Genomic DNA, 21,300 nt, shown 5'->3' on the forward strand with positions numbered 1-21,300 from the left:
AAAAATATTTTTTTTTTTTTTGTCCACCAGTTTATGTGGGACTCTGTCAAAGTAACGAAAAATAAAAACGAAAAATATGCTCGAATAAAAAGTCAACATTTTCTTTGACTAAATAATGATTTTTTTTTTTTTTTATTAATGTTATTTTAAATATCCTTTAAAATGAAAAAATAGAAAATTATTATTTTTTTACTTAAATGTAATATAAATTGGCTCGAATTTAAAATTTCTATATGTAAAATAATATGACGCAAAGTACATTCAAACATTTTTTAAAAAAAATGAAATATTGTCATACGTAAATTTATTTATTTTTAGAAATTTATTCAAGTTCATTATCGTCATCATCATGATTTTAAATATTTAAATAATATTATCTATATTTATGATAATAACCGGAAATGAAAATGATTTTTATCATATTAATATTTTAAATGTCAATGACGTTGAACTTTATCGCAAATGATATTGAAAAAAAAATATGTAAATTTATGATTTTTTTTTTTTCGCTCATTGTTAATGACAATTGTATAAAAAAATATAAAAATCAAAATAAAAAAAATGTTAATAGTTCTCTTGTCAATCGTTAAGATTTATTCACAGGGGATTTTATCTTCAGGGTAGTTATTTTTTTATTTGTTTTATTTATATTGAGGTCGCTGAAAGAAGAAGAATAAAAAAAAGTGGCAATAAAATAATAATATAAAAAAAAAAAAAAGATAAATGCCATTGACAAACACACTCAGTACAAACTTCATACGCTTGTTATTTTTTATATATTTTTTTTTCATATTAAACGACATGTTTTGACATTTTAATTGTCACCCTTAAAGTCCTTTTTATTTTTAATACTTTTAAATAATTTAAATAACAATTATTTAAAAAAAAAAAAATTCACAATCAATTAGTCAATATAAAAATGATATATTCTTATGATATAAATGACTACGCCCTTTGGCAATAAATTATCAATAAAAAAAAAAATTCAAATAAACACCAAGATAAAGCACAATTCAAATTAATCCAGCTCAAAAAAAAATAAATAAAAATAAACGTAAAAACATTTAGCTTTATTGACAAAAATAAAAAAAATAATTTTTATTAATTTATTAATTAAAATACCACACAAAAATAATATATGATTATTATTTTTACCTAACAATTAATTCAAATAGTCCAATTTGATCAAATATTTTACAATAAAGATGTAATACCCTGACACATGTCCATTTCATACCAGGCCAAGGTGCCAAACTAAGATCCAAACCATCTTCAAGTGGACATTTACCAATTTTTAATGTTTTTTTAAATTCTGTACCAGTTAATGTTGGAAAACGATTTTTTCTATCAAACATTAAATGTCTTTTATGTCTTGTATTATTAAATATATTATTATCATCATTTATTGATGATAGCTGTTTTATTTCAGCACCAGATAATGTTGTATATCTATCACGACGATCAAATGATGGTGTTTTTTTATAATAATCTTTTTCACTCATTGAAGGACATCTTGTACGTATTAATGTTGTTGTTTTACATGTTATTGGACTTATTGGACGTTTTTTAGGTTCTGGTATTTTAACACGTATACCTTGTGGTTCAGCACCAGGTGTTGTTATACATGATACACGTACTTCCATTTTTGGTACATCTTGAGTTTGTCCTTTTGGACTCATTTTTGATGATGATGATGATACCTCACCACCACCAACACCACCAACTAATACTGGCGTCGTATGACGCCTCTGAAGTCGACCAATCAGTTTAATATATTTATTTTTTTTCTTTTTACCAATTAAAATTAATAATCAATTCAATTAAACAAATTATTTTTCATTCTCTCATATTTATATTTCAATTATTTTACTATAATATTATTTAAATATTCAAAAAACTAGGTGAAACTTTTTTTGTTAATTTATAACAAGCTTCAGGATGACTTAGAAAAATATATATAAATTATTTTTTTTTTTTTCTCTATTTCTATTTAATAGATCAAACAGATGATAATTATACAAATGTTATATTTATCTTTATTTTTTTTAGTGTAGCTAGTTTGGGAAAAAAGCTCCTTGATATTTGACCTTGTCACAAAAAAAAAAAAAAAAAAACTTACAAAAAACTCAGTTATTATATCGGCATCTGAGAATAAACGATTCCCTTTTCTTTTAGACGTATCTTTTTTTGTATTATCTTTCCCTTTTTTTTTTTTTGAGTCAATAAAATTGGAGTGCCTAACGATGTTCGATTCGATTATCACGATAAATCTGACATAAAAAAATAACAAGAAAATATTTTTTTTTATATTATTTAAAATAATAATAAAAATATAAAAAAGATGGTGGTATTAAAAAATGATAGTAATTATAAAGTAAATAATTTAATTTATTTGAAAAAAAATTAAATAAATAAATCAAATAATGATAATGTAAATTTAGGTGTTATCAAAAAAGGCCACACGATGACTCCTACGTGTTTGCTGATCGGTAGCTCTGGCTAATGGCTATTAATTAGATAAAAATTTTAATGTGTATAAAAAAAGACAGGTAATGGTCATCGGTTTAAATATTTATTTATATATATCTACTTATTTTTATGCGTGATTTCACATTCGTGCTAATTGTCATTAGAATCAATTTATTTTTATTATTTGTCATTTATCATTTCACAATTTGACTTGGTTTTTATGTGATCCAGATTTATGACAGTGCAGCATTTCCAATAAATTTTTTTTTTATAATTTTATTTAACTTCCTACACAGTAGCTGCACCTTTCTTGCTCGTGGGAATCAATGATGATACACATGTTGATTTTATTCACAACTGGCACAAGCTTTTTTTTCGAAAAATATATTTTTTTTTTTTACAATTTTTAAAGGCTATTAATTTGATAATTTTGTTTTGTTATTAATTTCGCTTTTTTATTTAAAATTTGAGGGATTAAATAATTGTAATTTTTTTTTTAATAGAAGAAGAAAATGTTGCACATCCAGAGAAGGAGTTTACTTCAAACTGGCGCCACGCGACTACATCGTAGGTAGAGTTACCTATATACACATGGAAAAAGCAAAAGTCGCGCAAGCGCAAAATTTAAAATATTCATAATGTTTTTTAAATAATTTTTTTTTATATAGAATTTTAAATAATTTGAAAAAACATGTGTCATCTTTGCAAGCACAAGAGCTTTTATTTTTTTGTCTATCATCACCATCAAAACATCACTCCCCATCATAAAATTTTTCATACCATAAATGTATTTTTAAAATAACAAATTTCTAACTAAAATTCTACTTGTTCAGTATCATATAAATTTGTTTTAATAATTTTTTAAAATAAATTTATATGCATTTATTAAATTGTCATTCCATTTATGTGCAAATATGTATTTGTTTTTTTAATTTTTCTATTTTACATAAAAAAAAAACTTGACGATAAATATAATTTTTCTTTGATTTTAATTTTTTAATTTATGCTTTATTTATTATAAAAAAATACAGACAGTCTGGTGAGAAATTTTCAGAGTAGTTATGATGACATGAGTGATGAGGGATATCTAATTTTTTTTCAAATTTCATTAGTGTGACAGAGCAACAACAACTTGTGTCTGACCTTGTATGTTCTTTCTACTTAAAACAACTACTACCGCATAGCAATAACTAAAAGAAACAAATTATTATTGGAAGGGGAACTTAACGGAAAATATTTTTACGTAAGTCAAATGAGCTAATATAGAATATTCAAATATATTATATTCAGCCGAAAAAGCTCAGTTAAAATGCTGCGTAGTTTAACGCCAAGATTATGACATGACTTGACGTGCATTTGGCTAACTTTTAATTTTTTTTTTATTTTTTCATTTCGTATTTTTTTTTTTTGCTGGGACTGTCATGAGCCTACCAAACACATCCTGAATATTTTAAATTAAATTTAAAATCTTTAGAAATTATTTTTTTTCATAAATTTGAAAATAACAATAAAAAAAAATTCTATTTCCTGTTTTATGTGAATGTTTAATTTTTTTTTTTTGTTTTTTCGATTAATAAATACTTCCACGAAATCATATATCCGAATTATATATTTAAAATAATAGTAAATCTTTTTTTTTCTTATATGTATGAACGAAAAAAAATTTTTAATTTCGATAGTAAAAAAAATTTATCGATTCGAAATATAGAAATAAATTCTCATAGTAATGAATAAATAATATCTAATATAGATGTTGAAATTATATATTTTTTTAAGTACTTAATAAAACTATTTTTATATATTTACAATCATTTGACATAAAAGGAAAAATAAAATAAAAAAACACCAATCGAATATATTACGATACATAAACTTTGTTGTAAAATTATTTATGGATATTATTGCGTTGTAAATATAGAAACTCTTCATATGTCACGATAGTTTGGAAATGAGATCGTAAAAAAGTAAAAATAATAAAAAATTCAACTGGTTAATATTTTGTTTCTATACATTTGACTTTACAGATTTATGTTGTATGTTAAATAAAAAAAAAAAAAAATTATAATAAAAAAAAATAAAATAAACACTTAAGCGTTAGTTAAATAAACATATCGTTCATCGAATAAAATTTTTAAATAATAATATAATAATTAAACAAATACATTTAAAAAATATATTCCATTTTTTTTTTTTATATTTATGGGTGATAATATTATAGCAGTCATAAATATCATAACCAGATGTTTCCGGGTGACTATTTTTTTTTTTTTTTCAAATAAAATTATTGTTATTTTTAATCATGTCATTTTGTTTAATTAAAAAAAAATTATATATTAATATTAATGAACTTCACGTGTGTTTAAATAAATTACAAGTTGCTTTTAATAAATTTTTTGAATGATTTTTACTTTTATACTTAAAAAACTCAATAAAAAAATTGTTTAAAAAATTTTTAATTAGATTTTAATTAGCTATTTGTGTTTTGTTGTTTAAATAGAAATTTTAAAATAATCTTACAAGCTGTATGAACGAATGAGACACTCTTGACATCCAACTTTTCCACAATCACCAAATATTTTTTTATCATGTAAATTATCTGATATTTCACTCAATGAAACTGTATCACTAATTAAATCATTTTTATTTTCAACACAACGTCGTCTAACAGCATGATTTCTTTCACGTGATGGAAATTTTGGAGTTTTTTTTTTTTCTACACTAACTTGTTTAACAGATAATTTTAAATCCCAAACCATTGTTTAAAAAAAAATTTATTTTAATTAATTATTATTCTTTAAGAATATATATTTTAATTTAAACTTGAATTTATAATTATTCCATTGTCTAAAAATTATTACCCGGAACGTTAAAAAATAATAATAATTTAATAAATATTTAAACAATGAAAATTAAAAATTGAACAGGTTTTTTTTTCGGTCACTTGTGGTCACAGCGACGACTAATATTTTAACACTAATGAGTCAACGTGTGATAATCAAAAAAAAATTTATAAAAATACCACAAACACACCAACAAAATTAAATAAATAATAATAATAATAAATTAACACTTTAAGTTTGTGTTAATGTATTGTCTTTATGCTCTTTTTCGAAAAAAATAAAAGAAAAAAAAAAAAACCGCGAGGACAGAGAGTCGCGTTGTCGACACAATGACACACAAGATAAGAACAACACAAAAATTAAATCGTAGGTTAAAGAATACCTATAAAAAAAATATAAGCGAATGACGGAAAATAAAATTAAAAAAATAAATATATTTATGCCGAGAATTGTGAGTCTTCATTGGCCTTCATGATCAAGTCTGCATTACGTGCCATTGTCCGACTGACGTCGATCGATGTAATGATCATTTACAATAAAAATAAAAAAAAAATTTAATAATAATAATAATATGTCGAGGTAAATGGGATAAAAAATAAATATAAAAATTAAATAAATACATTGAAATAATAAAAATAACAATTGTAAATAATAAATGAAAAAAAAAAATTATTTAACTGGTAGCTAACTTTCACTTTTTGTCAGAAACTCACTTTGTTTGAAAGGATAAATTAAAAAAAAATATTACGAATCAAATGGGAGTATGGATAAATTATTTATAAAAATATAAATTAATTGATAATAATAATTTATATTAAATATTGTAATTATTGTTTTATAAAAATAATAATATGTAATTGCGAAAAGAAAAATTGTTTGAACTTTAAATTGAGATGATTTATAATTTAATTGCAAATTTAATAAAATTCATTCAGCTCAATTGGCATATTTTATACACAATAATTGATATCTCAATTTTTATCACTTCCAAGTATTTAAATTTTTTATTGTATTAAGCAACAAGTGTTTGTAATTTATCATTATAATATTCATAATAAAATTGTTGTACAATAAATAAGTTAAAAATTTATTTAAAAATTGAAATAAGAAAAAGAAAAATATTTTAAATTGATAAGGTGTTTTTTAGTTATATTTAGAGGTGATTAAAAAATTTTTTTTTATTAAAATGTTTACTTGGAAAAATCAATTAGGCTTTATTCTTTAATATTTTAATTTGGTGACGTAAAATTTGATGGATAATTTTTTTTTTATCTTCAATTATATTGTGTGTAATTTATATATTAAATTTTTTTTAATTTTCATCAACAACCACTCACCCAAATTTTTTAATTCTCAATGATTCATAAAGATTTTTAACCTCATTAACTTCATCATATTCACTCACAGCAGTTTCAACAATAGTCAAGTGTTCTTTAACTTTACATCTGGTTTCCATTATTAAGTGAAAGAAATATAATCTCAAACTGAATTTAATTTATATATATTTTTTTTTTCATTAAAAACTTGCTCTTGTGATACTTGAAAATATACAAGATTTATTTAAAAAAAAACCATCAAGATATATTTAAATAATAAAAAATAATTTTTTTTATAATTTATGTATCCAAGTGGCTCAAACAAACAATTAAAATTCACCTGTATTTTTTAAATAAATATATTTTTTTTTCCTTAATTATTAATTTCAATTTAACCTTAATTTCAAAGAAATAATTTTAGTTATCACTTCACACTGACAACAACTTTAACACTAAAATAAAAATAAATAAAAAAAAAATTCAAAATAAAAGTTCCATTATCAGCTGTGTGTGTGTGTCACGATGGAAATTTTTTTTTTTATATTTGATTTTTTCTTGTCTAAATGATAACTAGATGGTTTTTTTATTTTTATTTTTTTAATTATCTAAAAATAGTTTAATATTTTTTTTTCTACAGTAGATAAAAACACAAATACTTGAAATCCATATAATCACAAAACTCCCACTCATTATGAAAAATTATTTATATAAAAAATAAAACGAAAAAAAATTTTTTATTCGTCATGTTAATTTGACAATGAAAATAAAAATAACCGACAAGACTGAGTACACTCGTTTGAGTTAGTCTTGTTCAGCTGTCATATGCTCATAAAGACCTTATCTTAATATTTTTGCGGTTGCGCTGTATGAAATCATTCATAGAAAGATTACAAATGCACTTATGTCAAGTTTATACCTGTTGGCACTTTTATCTTATCCAACATTAAAAATATTATTCAACTATTTATTTAAAATTATCAAATTCAACGTTATCAAATTTAAATTTTAAAAATATCATATTTTTTTTATTTTCAACACATTTTTAAGACACTAATTATTATCTCAAGGTTCAAGGTTATTTAAATATAATTAATTTCAATGACGCAGTCATGATAAGCCATTACCCGCATAATTTTTAAAATTTTTTTTATACAATTATTTTTCTTTGTATAATATTGTGTAATGAATCTTTGAACGTAAAAAAAAAAAATTAAAAAATTATTATTTTTTTCAACTAAATAATAATAATGAATAAATAAAAAAAAAATAATAAAAATAAATAAATGTGTGTCAGGTTTAAAAAGCAATGTAGCCATTAATAAAAATAGAACGAAAAATTTGTTTGGTTTATTTTGAAATTGAAAATAAGAAGAAAACAAAAATATTAAAATTGAAAAATAAAAAATAATAACTGTTGCAGAGCATTATTTAAATGAAAAAAAAAATTTTTTTAAATGTATATTGTGGTTCAGTGAACATAAGTGACTAAGTTTAGTTGGAGGATAATGATGATCTCATTTTTAATTTTCATCCCTGTCAAAATTCGCGTGGGTAATGTATGAACATGAAGACAGTCAAGTCATCTCTTGTCATCTGACGAAATATATACACACAATATAAAAAAAAACATTATTTATAATATTTACTTTGTTAAACGTCCCTTGCAAAAAAAAAAAAAATACTAAAATACTAATTTTTCTGTAAGATTCACTTGAAAACTTGAAATTATTTTTAAATTAGCTATTTCTAATGTCATCCATTGCTTGATAGAGAAAAAAAATAAATATCATAAATATATTGACGAAAAATCAATAAAAATGAGAGAAAAAAAAATTATTTAATTAAAATTTTAATTAAATATTATTTGTATGAAAAAAAATACGTACATATTTTGAAGATATATATTTTTTTTAATTATCTAAAAACTTGTAGCATTGTTTATTATTATTTTATTTAAAAAATAATAAAACACACTTGTTATTTATTCACTTTAACAAAAAAAAATCATGATAATTTAATAAGCACTGTTGAAATAATTTTTGTCAATGACTGCAGTGCATCAGCTGCAGTATATAAGTATGCAAAATTGTTTTTAAAATTTCTTAGAAACACGTCATAGTCCTGAGATAATTATCCAAATGACTAATCTCTACTCGAGTCATTTACTTTATTAACATAATTTATGTATTCAATGATCCACGTGGTAATATTTTTTTTTTCTTTCATTTAGCTACGATTATTTTTTAATATTATTCAATAATTATTATCATAAAATCAATGAGTATAATTAGATTACTAAAATTGATTAATTGATTCAGCTAATTAATTCAATACAAGTTTGTAAATAAATTTTTTTTATTTCAGTAAAAAATAAGAATTTAAAATTCAACGAATGTAAAGTAACGTGTATTATTTAAATATCAAATTTATAAATTTTTTTAATTTGTATAAAATTTAAAAAAAAATTGTCAATAATTATTAAATAAGCTGATGATAACTGAGTCACTGAATTTATAAAAATTTTCCACTAAATACACTCAAATATAATTGATAAAATATTCCCAAGATTTTTTATTTTTTAACTTTTAAAATTTTATTTAAATTATTAATTTAAAAATCACAACAATGTTACCAAGAAATTGGCAAATTTCCAGGATACCATGTGGTATAAAATTGATCGTCCAATGACCCGATACAACTTTTCCCAAATCCCAGGAAAATTAAATATCTTTTTTTATGAAAAAATAAAAAAACAATTCGTAAATATAGATTTTGTCAAATCGAAAATTGATGGAAAAAAATTCACAGATAATTTAAAATAATTATAATAAATGAAATTTAATTATGATAAATATGTCTATTATTTAGATAAATAAATAATCAATTCAAAGTGTAAATAATATTTTTTTTTTTTCGTCGTCTTTGCAATGAAGAAGTTGGGAATAAACTGAGCCAAAAAATTTAACTCGTGTGTTGCATTGCATATTTGTGGTTGCTGGGAGATTTTTAAATCACATGTACATGCGTATGTACGTGTTATGATTATATTGAAAATGCAGAAATAGAGAAGAAGCACTTATGTTGCATATATATTTGATATTAACACACTCCAAGTATTCTTGAGAGACCTCTCTTGGTGCGACGACTTTTATATTTTTTTTTATTTTTTGACTCGACGTTTCTACTATCATTATTTGATCATTTTTTTTTTTCGATTATTTAATTTTACTTTTGTAGAAAAACCTGTCTCAATTGAAGCTACGAATTGAACAATCAAGCTGATTGACAATAAATAAAATTTATAAATTTATTTTCTATGTAATTTTTTTTATATTAAATAATAAAAAAATTTAATAAACTTTCATTTTAAAAGTTAATTAATTTGATGAAAATAGAAAATTAATTTATATAAATTTTATTTACTGATGATTTATTTTGTTTTATATTTTTTTAAATTAGTTATGATTTATTAACAATGTTTCTCTCCTGGTAATTACCAAGTACGTATTTCGAAATTTTTTTTTTTTTCTAAGGAAATTTTTTTCAACGTTTAAGTGCAATTAGATTGCTCAAGTATTTATCGACAAAGCTACCTGTATATACTACTTTTTTTTTATTGTTTGGATGAGTCATATAATTATTAAGCTATTTATATTATTTTTATTACAACTTGAAATATTTTTTTTTCAAGTCATTTGTATAATAATATTTCGACTAAAATATATATTTTATTTTTATAAATATTTCAACAGCCAAAGTAAACGGAAGTCATTGTTATTTAATTCTCATATTTTAATGTTATTTAACCGCAATTATTTAACGAGTTTAAAAAATAAATTTCTAAATAAAAAAAATAAAAGTGAAAAATAGGCTCTTTGACTTACCTCCAGATGTGTGGCGAAAATCCTGGACATGTCTCGCCGCATTGTAAACACGGTTGACCATCAACAAGATCAGTGATACAGACATTCTGAAAAAATAAAAAAAAAAAATACAAATTAATAATTTAAATTAATAAAGAATATATTATTTTTAAAACAACACACTTCAAAGAAAAATATTCAATATGTTTTCTTATAAATAAACAAAAAAAAAAAACGACAAATTAAAATATTAAAAAGATCAAAAGAGAATACGAAAAAAGCAGTTTCAAAAATTTTTTTTTTAATTTTATTTTGTTAAACAAATATGGTATGTTCGCCTACATAAACAAGAATAAGTTGAGGCAGTTTGTACATTGCCAAATATTGACTAGATCCGATAAAAATCGAAAAAAAAAAAAAACTTGTTAATCAAAAAAAAAAAAAAAAAATGAATATATAAAAATTAATTTAAAAAACAAAAATAATATATATTTTAAATAATAAAAATTTTTTTGTAATTGTCATGATGATTTTAATTGTGTTAAAAAAATAATCAAAAGATTCCGACATAAACTTCCGTGACAAGTTGTCCTTGTAAACGTGATGAAACTTGTTGTACATTTAATTAATAAACCCCGCAAAAAACACTCGTTATCATTATATTTTTTTAATGCCCTTGAAATATCACTACAACTATTTTAAAAATAAAAATAATAATTTAAATTAAATGCGATAAAAGAAGAAGAAAATTACCAGTTTTAATTTATGATTTTCTGATTATGGAAAAACACATTTTTATTTTTTTCCATTAATTTTTATGTTTTTTTTTTTTTTTTATAACGGTTATGATGTTTTTTTTATGTTAGTATTTATATGATTTTTCATATACCAAATGAAACATCATATAGATTTTTTTCTAACACATGTTAGATACAAGTTGATAAAGAAAAAAAAAATAGTTGTGTTTATAGGGTGTATAATATCCTACGCGAGATGTTTGATTTTACAGCATGTAGGCGTGTGCGCTTTTCTGTTTGACTTCAATATTTACGTATTACTGATATGACAACGATGTTGTGGGTATGCTTAAATTGTGCAAGATTTTATTTTAATGTTGCAGTTATTTTTTTTTTTTAATATAGAAAGTCCATCGACCCTTCCATCAAAATAAAAAGTAGAAGAAAAAAAAACCACATCAATAAAAAAGGATAAAAGTATAAAATTAATACTTTAAATAACTGTTAACAACCTAGTAATTATTTTTCTAATAATTAATAATTACCAAGAAGGATAAAAATTAAAAATTAAATATTATAAAATCGTTTCTACATGCACTAGATTAAAGAACAAAAAAAAAATATAAATAAAATACCAATTGTTGATTTTTTTGAAGACACTTTGCACCATCATCATCATCATCAGTATCATCATGAACATCTTGAACATCTTGATATTTAAATTGCTGATTTTTAATATCACGTCTTGTTGCTCTATCAAATTTTTTATCATCAAAACCAACTGGACTAACTGATTCTGTACGTATGTGTATAACTGTTTTACCATTTTTTTCAATTGTTGAAAATCCATCATCAATATAATTATGATTATTTTTAATATTAATAAATGGTCTATCTGGTGATGATAGGGATGATTCATCATCATCATCAGAAAACCATGACAGCTCTTTTTTATTATCATAAGTTTTTTTATTTGATAAATAAATTGTATTATTTGGTGATTTATTAATATCATGATTTAATTTTGGTGGTGTTAATGGACGTAAATATCTATTATTTTTCCATGTATCAATTTTTTGATTTTTTGATGATGATATATTTTCAGAATTATTATTTTGGTATTTAATATTAATTGGTAATAATTTTTGTAATATTTTTTGGGTTGTTAATGAATCACTGTCGTCTTCATCATCATCTTCATCTCCATCCTCATTAACATCATCAACATCAACATCATCATCATCATCTTGTTCATCATCAATATCATCACAATTATTATTAAATAATTGATTTTTTTTTTGATAATTATTATTATCAAAATCACGATGATATTCAAATGAACTTTTTCTACTTAATTCAATATCTATATCATTAATTTTATTTTTTTTTTTATAATTTTTATTGACTAGATGATAATCTTGTCTTGTTTCACAATTTCCAATATTATAACTTCTAAATTGTACATTAAAATTATCAGGTTCATGATGATTATTACTACGATTTAATTGTATTATTTTTTTTTTAATTTTACGTGTATATTTTTGTTGTTGATATTTTTTATCATCATCATAATCTTCATCAGTATTATCAGTATCATTATCATCATTATCATATATATTTTTTCTATTTTTATTTATAAAAAAACGTCCATTAATATCTCTCAACATTTCAATGTCTCTTCCAGTTGTATTATCTTGATTTTTATGACGTAAATATTTTTTTTCATTGTAAATTAATGTATTTTTTTGATGATTATTATCAACATTTACCAATGATTTTAATTTATCATCTGATGATACCTTACGTTGTATTAAATTATTATTTTTTTCACTATTTTTATATAGCAAAAATTCATTATTATAATCATTTTGTTGTATTTTATTATTATTTATTGAATTGGTATCACCATCATCATCATCATCATCATCGTTGTCGTCATTATCAGCGTCATGGCATCCTGATTTTTCATTGAATCGCTTGACCTGTTTCATAAAACTGTTGTTTGATTTTCCGTTCATCAGTCTCACATCACTGAATTTGTTGTTGTCACTGTCTACATTGTCAATTATAATACCTCCAGCACCTTTTGTTTTTTCTAACCATGTTGTTGTATATAAATCACATTTTTTTTTTCTTCTTCTTCTTATTAAATAATCATCATCATTTTCACTTTCATTATTAATAACAGTATCATTTTTTTTAGATATTATTTTAGCATTATCATCATAATTTTTTTTATCATGATGAATTTTTGGTAATATTGATGAACGTACTTTTTCCTCTTCTTTTGACCATGTATTCCAATATTTTGAACTCATATTTGTGTTTTAACTCACTTTTTTTTTTTTTTTTAATCAAAAACAACACAATTTTTATTATTAATTTTAACACTTTTTGCTTGTTTCTTGTTATATTATGAAATATTATTTGTAGAAAAAAAAATAAAAAAACACCACGACGTTGTGATCGTTTCAGTCTGAGGCTGAATCACCGAATCCACTAGTTGATCAGAACCAAAACCCAAGCAGCAGGAGAGACCAACGGGTCTCCCCCCATATTTTTATGTTTAAAAAAGAAAGAATAAATAAAAATAAATAAAAATACAACAAGAAGAAGAAGACGAGGTGGGTCAAAATGACCCTGAAACTTTGCCGGTGACTTTCACGTACTCGCGTGCACTTCAACATGCGTTCGTTTGGTACACCTTTTTTTTTTTACCTCTTTTACCTCATCTTTTCTTCTTTCTTATTCTTTTCTTTGCAGCTTCCATATATATGATATTTTTTTTTTTATTTCATCTTTTCCTCTCTTGTATATATGTACACTTGTGTCTCTCTTTTTACACCACAAATATTTATTTTTTATCCTCGTTTATTATTTCATCTTCCTTCAAGAGTTTGCTCTTGATTTTTCCCTTTTTTTTTTCACTTTATATGTTGTGGTCGGTGTGTGCTCGTCGTGGCTTTTTATTTTTTTTTTATTATAAATTTTTTATTCTTCAACAAACTTGGCCACCGTACTCACCCTCTTTGCATTTTTTATTTTTTTTGTTTATATATCTTGAGGTTAAAAAAAATATCAAAGATGGCTGGCAAAAATTTTTGACAACAGTGATTAAAGATAACTGACTGTTTATGTCAAAAACAAAACACATCAATATTTTTTTTTTCTTTTTAATATTAACCTAACAACAATTGACAAAATAATATTTATTATTTTATTATTATAATATTTTATCATGAATGATTAATGGATTTTACATACCTAATCCTATCATGAAGATAAAAATTTAAATTTCTTGGATATTTTAAATTTATTTAAAAATATAATCTTAATATTTTCTTGAGGCTATTTTTATGAGGTCGAAGAACTCAAATTGGTTTTGATGAATCAGCGATTAAACAGTGACGAATGCGGTGGCAATGTGTTGGTCCAGTTGGTCCGACAAACATGACAAAGTGCATTCTCATATTATTAACTCTTTCTCACTCTTTTTCTCACTCTCTTTCTCTCTCGATAAATTAAAAATAAATGCGCGGGAAAATTCAAACAGGTGTTACGCACCCTTGTCTTAAAAAATACACAAATAATATTTATTAAAGATTAAAAATATAAATAAATATAAAATTTACCTCCTCGATGATATACTCCCGCAATGAACCATGTTTAAATAATAATAACAAGCCTTGGTATATTTTAATTATCATAACGGAATTATTTTTTTTTTTAAATTAGATTAAATGCTTCATGGAAGATTTGTATTATAATAAATTTAAAAAAAAAATGTATTTTATGGTTTTTTATTTATTCAATATCGATACCCGGATTTTCATGGGCTAGTGATTATTGTTCCGTTTTGTGATTCGAATGAATTAATAATTATATTCATTGATTTTAAAATTTCATGTTTATAAATAAAAAAAATAAAAGATAATTTTGATTGTTAATAACTTGGCGTTATTTAAATATTATTATTTACTTGATAAATTGAACTGAATTATCTTTTATTAATTTTTTTATGTGATTAATAAAAAAAATTAAAATTGAAAGGCGTGTGCAAATGCGATGTAAAACTTGTTCATATATCATGGACCTAGACTAGATAAAATGCCTAGAAAAAAAATGAAAAAAAAAAAAAAAAAGGATAAATGTTGTCTATATGAACCAATATGTTTTGAATTTTAACAATGAACATGGTTAATGTCCGGATCGTAATCGAACTTGTAAAATAAATTTTTTTTTCAAGTTTATTTTTATTTTTACTAGGGAGAAAGTCACAATGAGACTTGTGAACTATGATATATTAATATTTCATCATGAAGAAATTTAAAGTATTAATAATATTTAAAAAAAATAATAATAAACATTAAATTAATTCAAATTTTTCCATGTTAATTTGCAAATATAATAGTGAAATTATTTATCAAGTTGAAATAATTTCATGGGTTGATTAATTCGGCAATTTTAAAATGATGATAAAATTTTTAATTCAAATTTTTCATCATTGTAAATTATTTAACTTTTATAATAAAAAAAAATAAATTCACATAATCTATTTAAAGCAGTATCTAAAAATCAATCTAACTATGTAAATTTATTAAAATTTATTTAAAAAAAAAATATATAAATACGAAATAAAAATTGTATCGATATAGTGCTAGTTGAAAAATAAAAAAAAAATTTCAATTGATATAAAATTAAATATTTGACAGTATTAATTTTATATTTATTTAGTTAATGCATTTTATTGATTTCAGTATACAACATAGACATATCCCCACGCATTATGATCCATCGGTGTTAAATTATGCATTATTCATGACACCAAGACCATTCGAATTTATTCACTCACAAGTTTCACACAAGTCGAGACGTACTTCCCACGATTTTTCAAACACAAAATACAATTTAAAAAAAAAAAAAAAAATATTAATATATCAATGATTAATAAATTAATAATAATTAAAATAATTCATCTTTCAATAATTCATTAATGCTAATTTAAATAATCATTTGTAATTGAAAGAAAATTTTGATGAAAAAAAAAATTAAATTATTTGTAAATTATGATTAATATATTAAAATAATGAAAATAGAAAAATTATTAATACATGTGTTTGTAATTATTATTTTATATTCTGGGAATTGATGAGAGTTTTTTATTTATAATTTTTTTATTTTTGTTTAATGTGGTATTTTATAAGAGGCGTAAAATAAACAAAGCAGCCCACTGTTTCCTTTTACTGGATACATCGTGTCATTTTAATTTTATAAATAAAAAATAGTCAAGATAAATCTGTTGGTTTTGATGAGAGAGAATTGAGAAAATTAAGAGAATTTTTTACATCAAAAGAAATTACATGTAATGTCTAATTTAAAACAGATTAATTATTGTGAAAAAAAAAAATAAAAATATAATTTCTAAATTATATATAAAAGTAAATTTTAAAAATAATATATTTTTCATTTCTAAATAATTACACAATAATTAAAATAAATATAGTTGTAAAAAAAAAAAAATTACGATGACACTAAAAAATATATTCCAAAACATCGTAAATTAAAAAATTTATAATATATTTTTTTATTACAAAAAAATAAACTATTAAATATTTAATTACAAGTATAAAATTTATTAAAAAAAGAAAAATAATTTATTGATTTTTTAACAAATCTTTTTAGTATTATTAAATTTTTTTTTTTTATTAAATTATTAAATGGTTAATAAAAATGATAAAAATAAACTATATAAATGTTTTTTAAAAAAACAATAAAATTTTATAATTAAATTAAAAAGAAAATACGGACTTTCTTTGTGAAATTTTTTAAATTAAATATAAAGATTACTAATGAGTTTAAATTTGTTTTTTTTTAATGAATAATGACATCTTGTTGCTTGATAATATTTTCAAGTCATGGTAATTAATTTTATTGGTTGGTAAAAGTAAAATTAGTTGAGGATTTTTCTTGAATGAGAAATTAACGAAATATAAATAAAAAAAATAAAAATCTTAACAAGTATATCCACGTGTCAAATTTCTCAAGTTAAAAATAAAAAAAAACTGCACATTTATGATTAAATAATAAAAGAAAATCATTAATTAAAAATATATTTTGCGTGTTTGAAATTTGAATGATATAAAAGAGAAATCATTCGTATTTTTTATTACATTTGTTACATCAATATCCGAGTCAACGTGTCGTTGCTATGAAGCGATTTAAAATTTAAAAAAAAATGATAACTCGTTACAAAAATTACACCTCGATAATTATACTATATTGTATTTTTTAAATAATAAATTTTAATAAATCGATTGACTCTTTTAGTCACTGTAATTAATTAATCACTGTACAATTAATTTTTTCAAAGCTAAAAAATTTTTCAACAAAAGAAAAAAAATTATAAAACCATGTAAAATATAAAAATTCAAAAGCCAATAAAAATATAAACACAAGGAATAAAAAAAATAATAAAAAAATTTTTATCAATAGGCGCAGCTTTTAGATATCTCAAAAACAGGAGTGGCAGATTGTTATCACAATTCATCATAAAAAAATATTGTTATCAAATCGAAAAATCTACTAATTTATAACAAAAAAAATTTAATAATTTTGTATTTTAATAACGAAATCAATTTGTTAAAAATCATACATAAAAGAGTCTTAATTATAATTTAAATGTGTAATTTATATTTTTTTAATTTCATTATTGTTTTTGGTAATGAGAATTCATGTATAACAGTTGCATGAATTCCTAAAATTCATGAATTTCATTGTTCTTATAATTAACATAAATAAATAATTAAATAAAATATTTTCATATATATTTCAAGTATAAAATTTCATCAAATTATAGCAAAGAAACCCTTGAAATAATTTAGTTTTCTCATCATAAAATTGAAAAAATATTTCTACAAAAAAATCAACTAACATCCAAATAAAACAATTAAAAAAATCATGATAATAATAAAAAATAATTCTACGTTAATCCACACGAACAGTGACTCATTATTTTCACTATCATTTTTATTTTTTCAACAAACATTTATTTTGTTGAATCAATAAATTTAAGCGAAAAAAAAAAATCCTCTAATTTGTACCAAAAAATAAAATTATCTCGATACTTAAAATAAATATTATTGCGTATAATTTAAAATTATTTATTTGTTAGTTATTTAACAAATAGATTTTGCTAAAATTAAATGAATTTAATGTGTCGTAATTAATTGGTTTTTTTTAATTACTTGGTATTGATTGAAATGTATATTATTTTGTTAATTAAATCACAATGTAAGCAAGCAATTAGTTGACTTGTTGTATTATTAAAACGAGAGGCTATATATACCTAAACAATTTCGTGAAAATATTTATATATTTATTTTTTTTTATCTCAATATTATTCAGCTGAACAATTCAAAGTATGTCATTACAATAAAATGATTGTTGATCTTGTTTAAATAATTTATATTTATGTTAAAAAAAAAAAATCAATAGATGTATATTTTGAAACAACTATTATTTTCAATGTAAACTATTCAATGTCTCTTTTCATTTAGATATCTGGGCAAACAAATATACTTAAAAATTTTAATGTTTGTACAACAAATTGACTGATCATTAAAAAAATATAAAATAATATTTTTTCGATAAAAAAAAACCTCTAAATAATACACAAGAAATATTTTTATTTTTATATATATTATCTTACTGATTATTTATAAAAAATAATGTCATTAGAAAAAATTAACTATATCGAAAAATACCAGCCACGTTATTTCGAAACAATTTTCGAAATTGTATAAATAAAAATCACATGAATTAAATAATAAACTGTAAAATAAATATAATTTTTTCTTCAACAAATTAACAATAATTATATAAATTTTTTTTTCAGCTTTATATTTATATTAAATTTTAAATGTAAATAATAATTTCTATGAGTCATCGATAAGCATGGTTGCACTCTTATTTATTCAACATATTTGTAAATAAAATTTTGTTGTTATTTTACTTACGACATTAATTCGCGAATTAATTTATATATATTATTATAAATAATAAATAAATTTAATATTCATCATACATATAATATTAATTTCAATTATGTTATTCTTAGAAATAAAATATTTATATCATGCCATCATGACATCATTCTTAAAAAAAAAATTTTATCATATTTTTTTTTTATTTCATTTTTGAATTAGATATGACATGCGATTTTATTCGTGTTGAATTGAAACACTCGAAGGACACTTTAATTTTGGGAGAAAAATATTTTTCATAATAAAAATTTATTTAAAAAAAAATATGTTTATATTGAGAAGTGTTCAAGGGTCATCATGTAGATGATTACTCAATTATGTCGGTCTAGTGCGTGAACAAAAAGAAGGTAAAATAATAATTTTTTTTTAAAAATCTTATATGACCTTGTGTGTTGCTGCTTCATATGAAAAACAAGGTCAATGAATAAAAAAAATTCTCCTTTAAAAAATAAAATATATAAATAATTTAAATAAATTTGTATTTATGTATATTATTATTTAAATTTTATAAATATTATTAAAATAAATTTGATAGTAAAAAAAAAATTTTACCTCATTGCCAAATGATTCAACCGACGAATATCGATGTCTATTCATTTTTAATAAACACAATTATAATAAAAATAATTAACCAATTATCTTTAAATGTTTATAAACATATTGCAATTATTTTTTAATTATTTATTTATATATATTTCTTTGTAAAATTAAACAAACAATTTCACTAAATTTTATAATCAAACTCATGCCTGTTTATAATCATTCAATAAAATCACTGATCCATTAAATAAAATTGATAAATAAACGATATAAATAACGAGTAAATAAAAAAAAAATTCCAACACGATATGATAAATAAATCACCATTGAACTTGAAATAATGATAATGAAAATATAATCATAATAAATAACGATAGTCAAAAGAAATTAAAAAAAAATATATTCGTTTTTATTTTTATGATGAAATTGACGGAAGTTAATTGTAAAAATTGGATCACTTTTATCGAATTGTAGTCATGTCAAATGTCACAACACAAAATTTTTTATATAAATGATGACACAAACGATCAAACAGCTTTTTTTTTAATTAATTTAATTCATTTTTAGCCATTTATTTTATTTGAAAAAAATTATTTCATTGATGTAATGTGACAAAACAAATCATGCGAAAGATTTTAATTAAAAAAAAGGCTAAATTACATGTACCAATTGATCAATGACACTTGTTAATGATAATTAATTTTATCTTTAATAATTTTCACAAGTAAATTATTTATTTTTTGTCTTAACTTGTATTTTTTTCGTCGTTTTTTTTCATTATTTCTCTCGTTTTTTTTTCATTACAGATTTAATTATTTATCTGTTTATTTATATTTTTTTTTTATTTAACTTTTGATTGTTGTTATTATTTATTTATTTAACTGTCAAACACATGGTGTCACTTAATGAGTAGAATCACAAATCAACAACGTGATTCGAAACTTGACTCACGACTGTCTCGCGGTTAACTCTTTCGTCGTAACGCTTGCGCATACTTGGATACATATATATTTTTTTTTATTGCCTACAGAAACACGTGGTATACATATTATTATAAGCCTTATACAGAAAATCTTGCTAGGCAATACATATTCCCAATGAAATAAATTACTAAAAATATTTCCAATTTTTTTTATCTAAAAATCATTCAAAAATTCAAAAAAAGTCATCAAACAATTTAAAATAATTGAAAAGTTTATTAATAAATTTAATATTTAAATTGTTATTATTAAAATATTAAATTTATTTATAAATATTGTTAATAATTACTTGAATTATGCTTTTTTTTTAATTGAAAAACAATATTGCGTTAGTTAAAGCTGAACAACGTACGTTACTCGTTTGAAATCGATCTTTTTTTTTTTTTCATTCTATTTTTTTTTTTACGTCAAATAACCTTTTACGTGATACCCCGATGAGCTCAGTGGGTGGAATAATCTCCTCATGATATTGCCATTAAACATTGTAAGGAAGTTGAACCACAAATGTTGATA

At 21.5% G+C, this 21,300-nt stretch overlaps 2 protein-coding genes across 9 annotated transcripts in view; both read right to left on the minus strand.

Annotated features, from left to right (window-relative positions):
- LOC122854378 (four and a half LIM domains protein 2) overlaps window positions 1-20,773 on the minus strand; it is a 39,503-nt gene extending 18,730 nt beyond the window's left edge. For 2 of the 8 annotated variants that reach the window (XM_044154966.1, XM_044154964.1), the window contains exon 1: window positions 6,647-7,423. In XM_044154966.1, coding sequence (XP_044010901.1) covers window positions 6,647-6,765 — 119 coding nt within the window. In that variant the 5' untranslated portion in view covers window positions 6,766-7,423. Of the gene's footprint in view, window positions 1-1,155; window positions 3,023-4,986; window positions 5,664-6,646; window positions 7,424-8,511; window positions 9,619-10,509; window positions 10,596-11,860; window positions 12,193-19,819 lie in introns of those variants that run through there. The other 6 variants (XM_044154965.1, XM_044154963.1, XM_044154967.1 and 3 more) reach the window with 6 other exon arrangements.
- Window positions 11,176-14,655, minus strand: LOC122854109 (protein PFC0760c-like). Its single transcript, XM_044154520.1, has 5 exons — window positions 14,490-14,655; window positions 13,068-14,409; window positions 12,568-12,677; window positions 11,861-12,021; window positions 11,176-11,181 (listed from the first exon to the last, which is right to left on the minus strand). Exons 2-5 carry the CDS (start codon window positions 13,541-13,543, stop codon window positions 11,176-11,178), a joined length of 753 nt encoding a protein of 250 aa, XP_044010455.1. The 5' UTR covers window positions 13,544-14,409; window positions 14,490-14,655.
- Window positions 20,774-21,300: the final 527 nt, after the last annotated feature.

This window comes from Aphidius gifuensis, linkage group LG4 (genome assembly GCF_014905175.1).
Source record: "Aphidius gifuensis isolate YNYX2018 linkage group LG4, ASM1490517v1, whole genome shotgun sequence".
Lineage (NCBI taxonomy): Eukaryota > Metazoa > Arthropoda > Insecta > Hymenoptera > Braconidae > Aphidius > Aphidius gifuensis.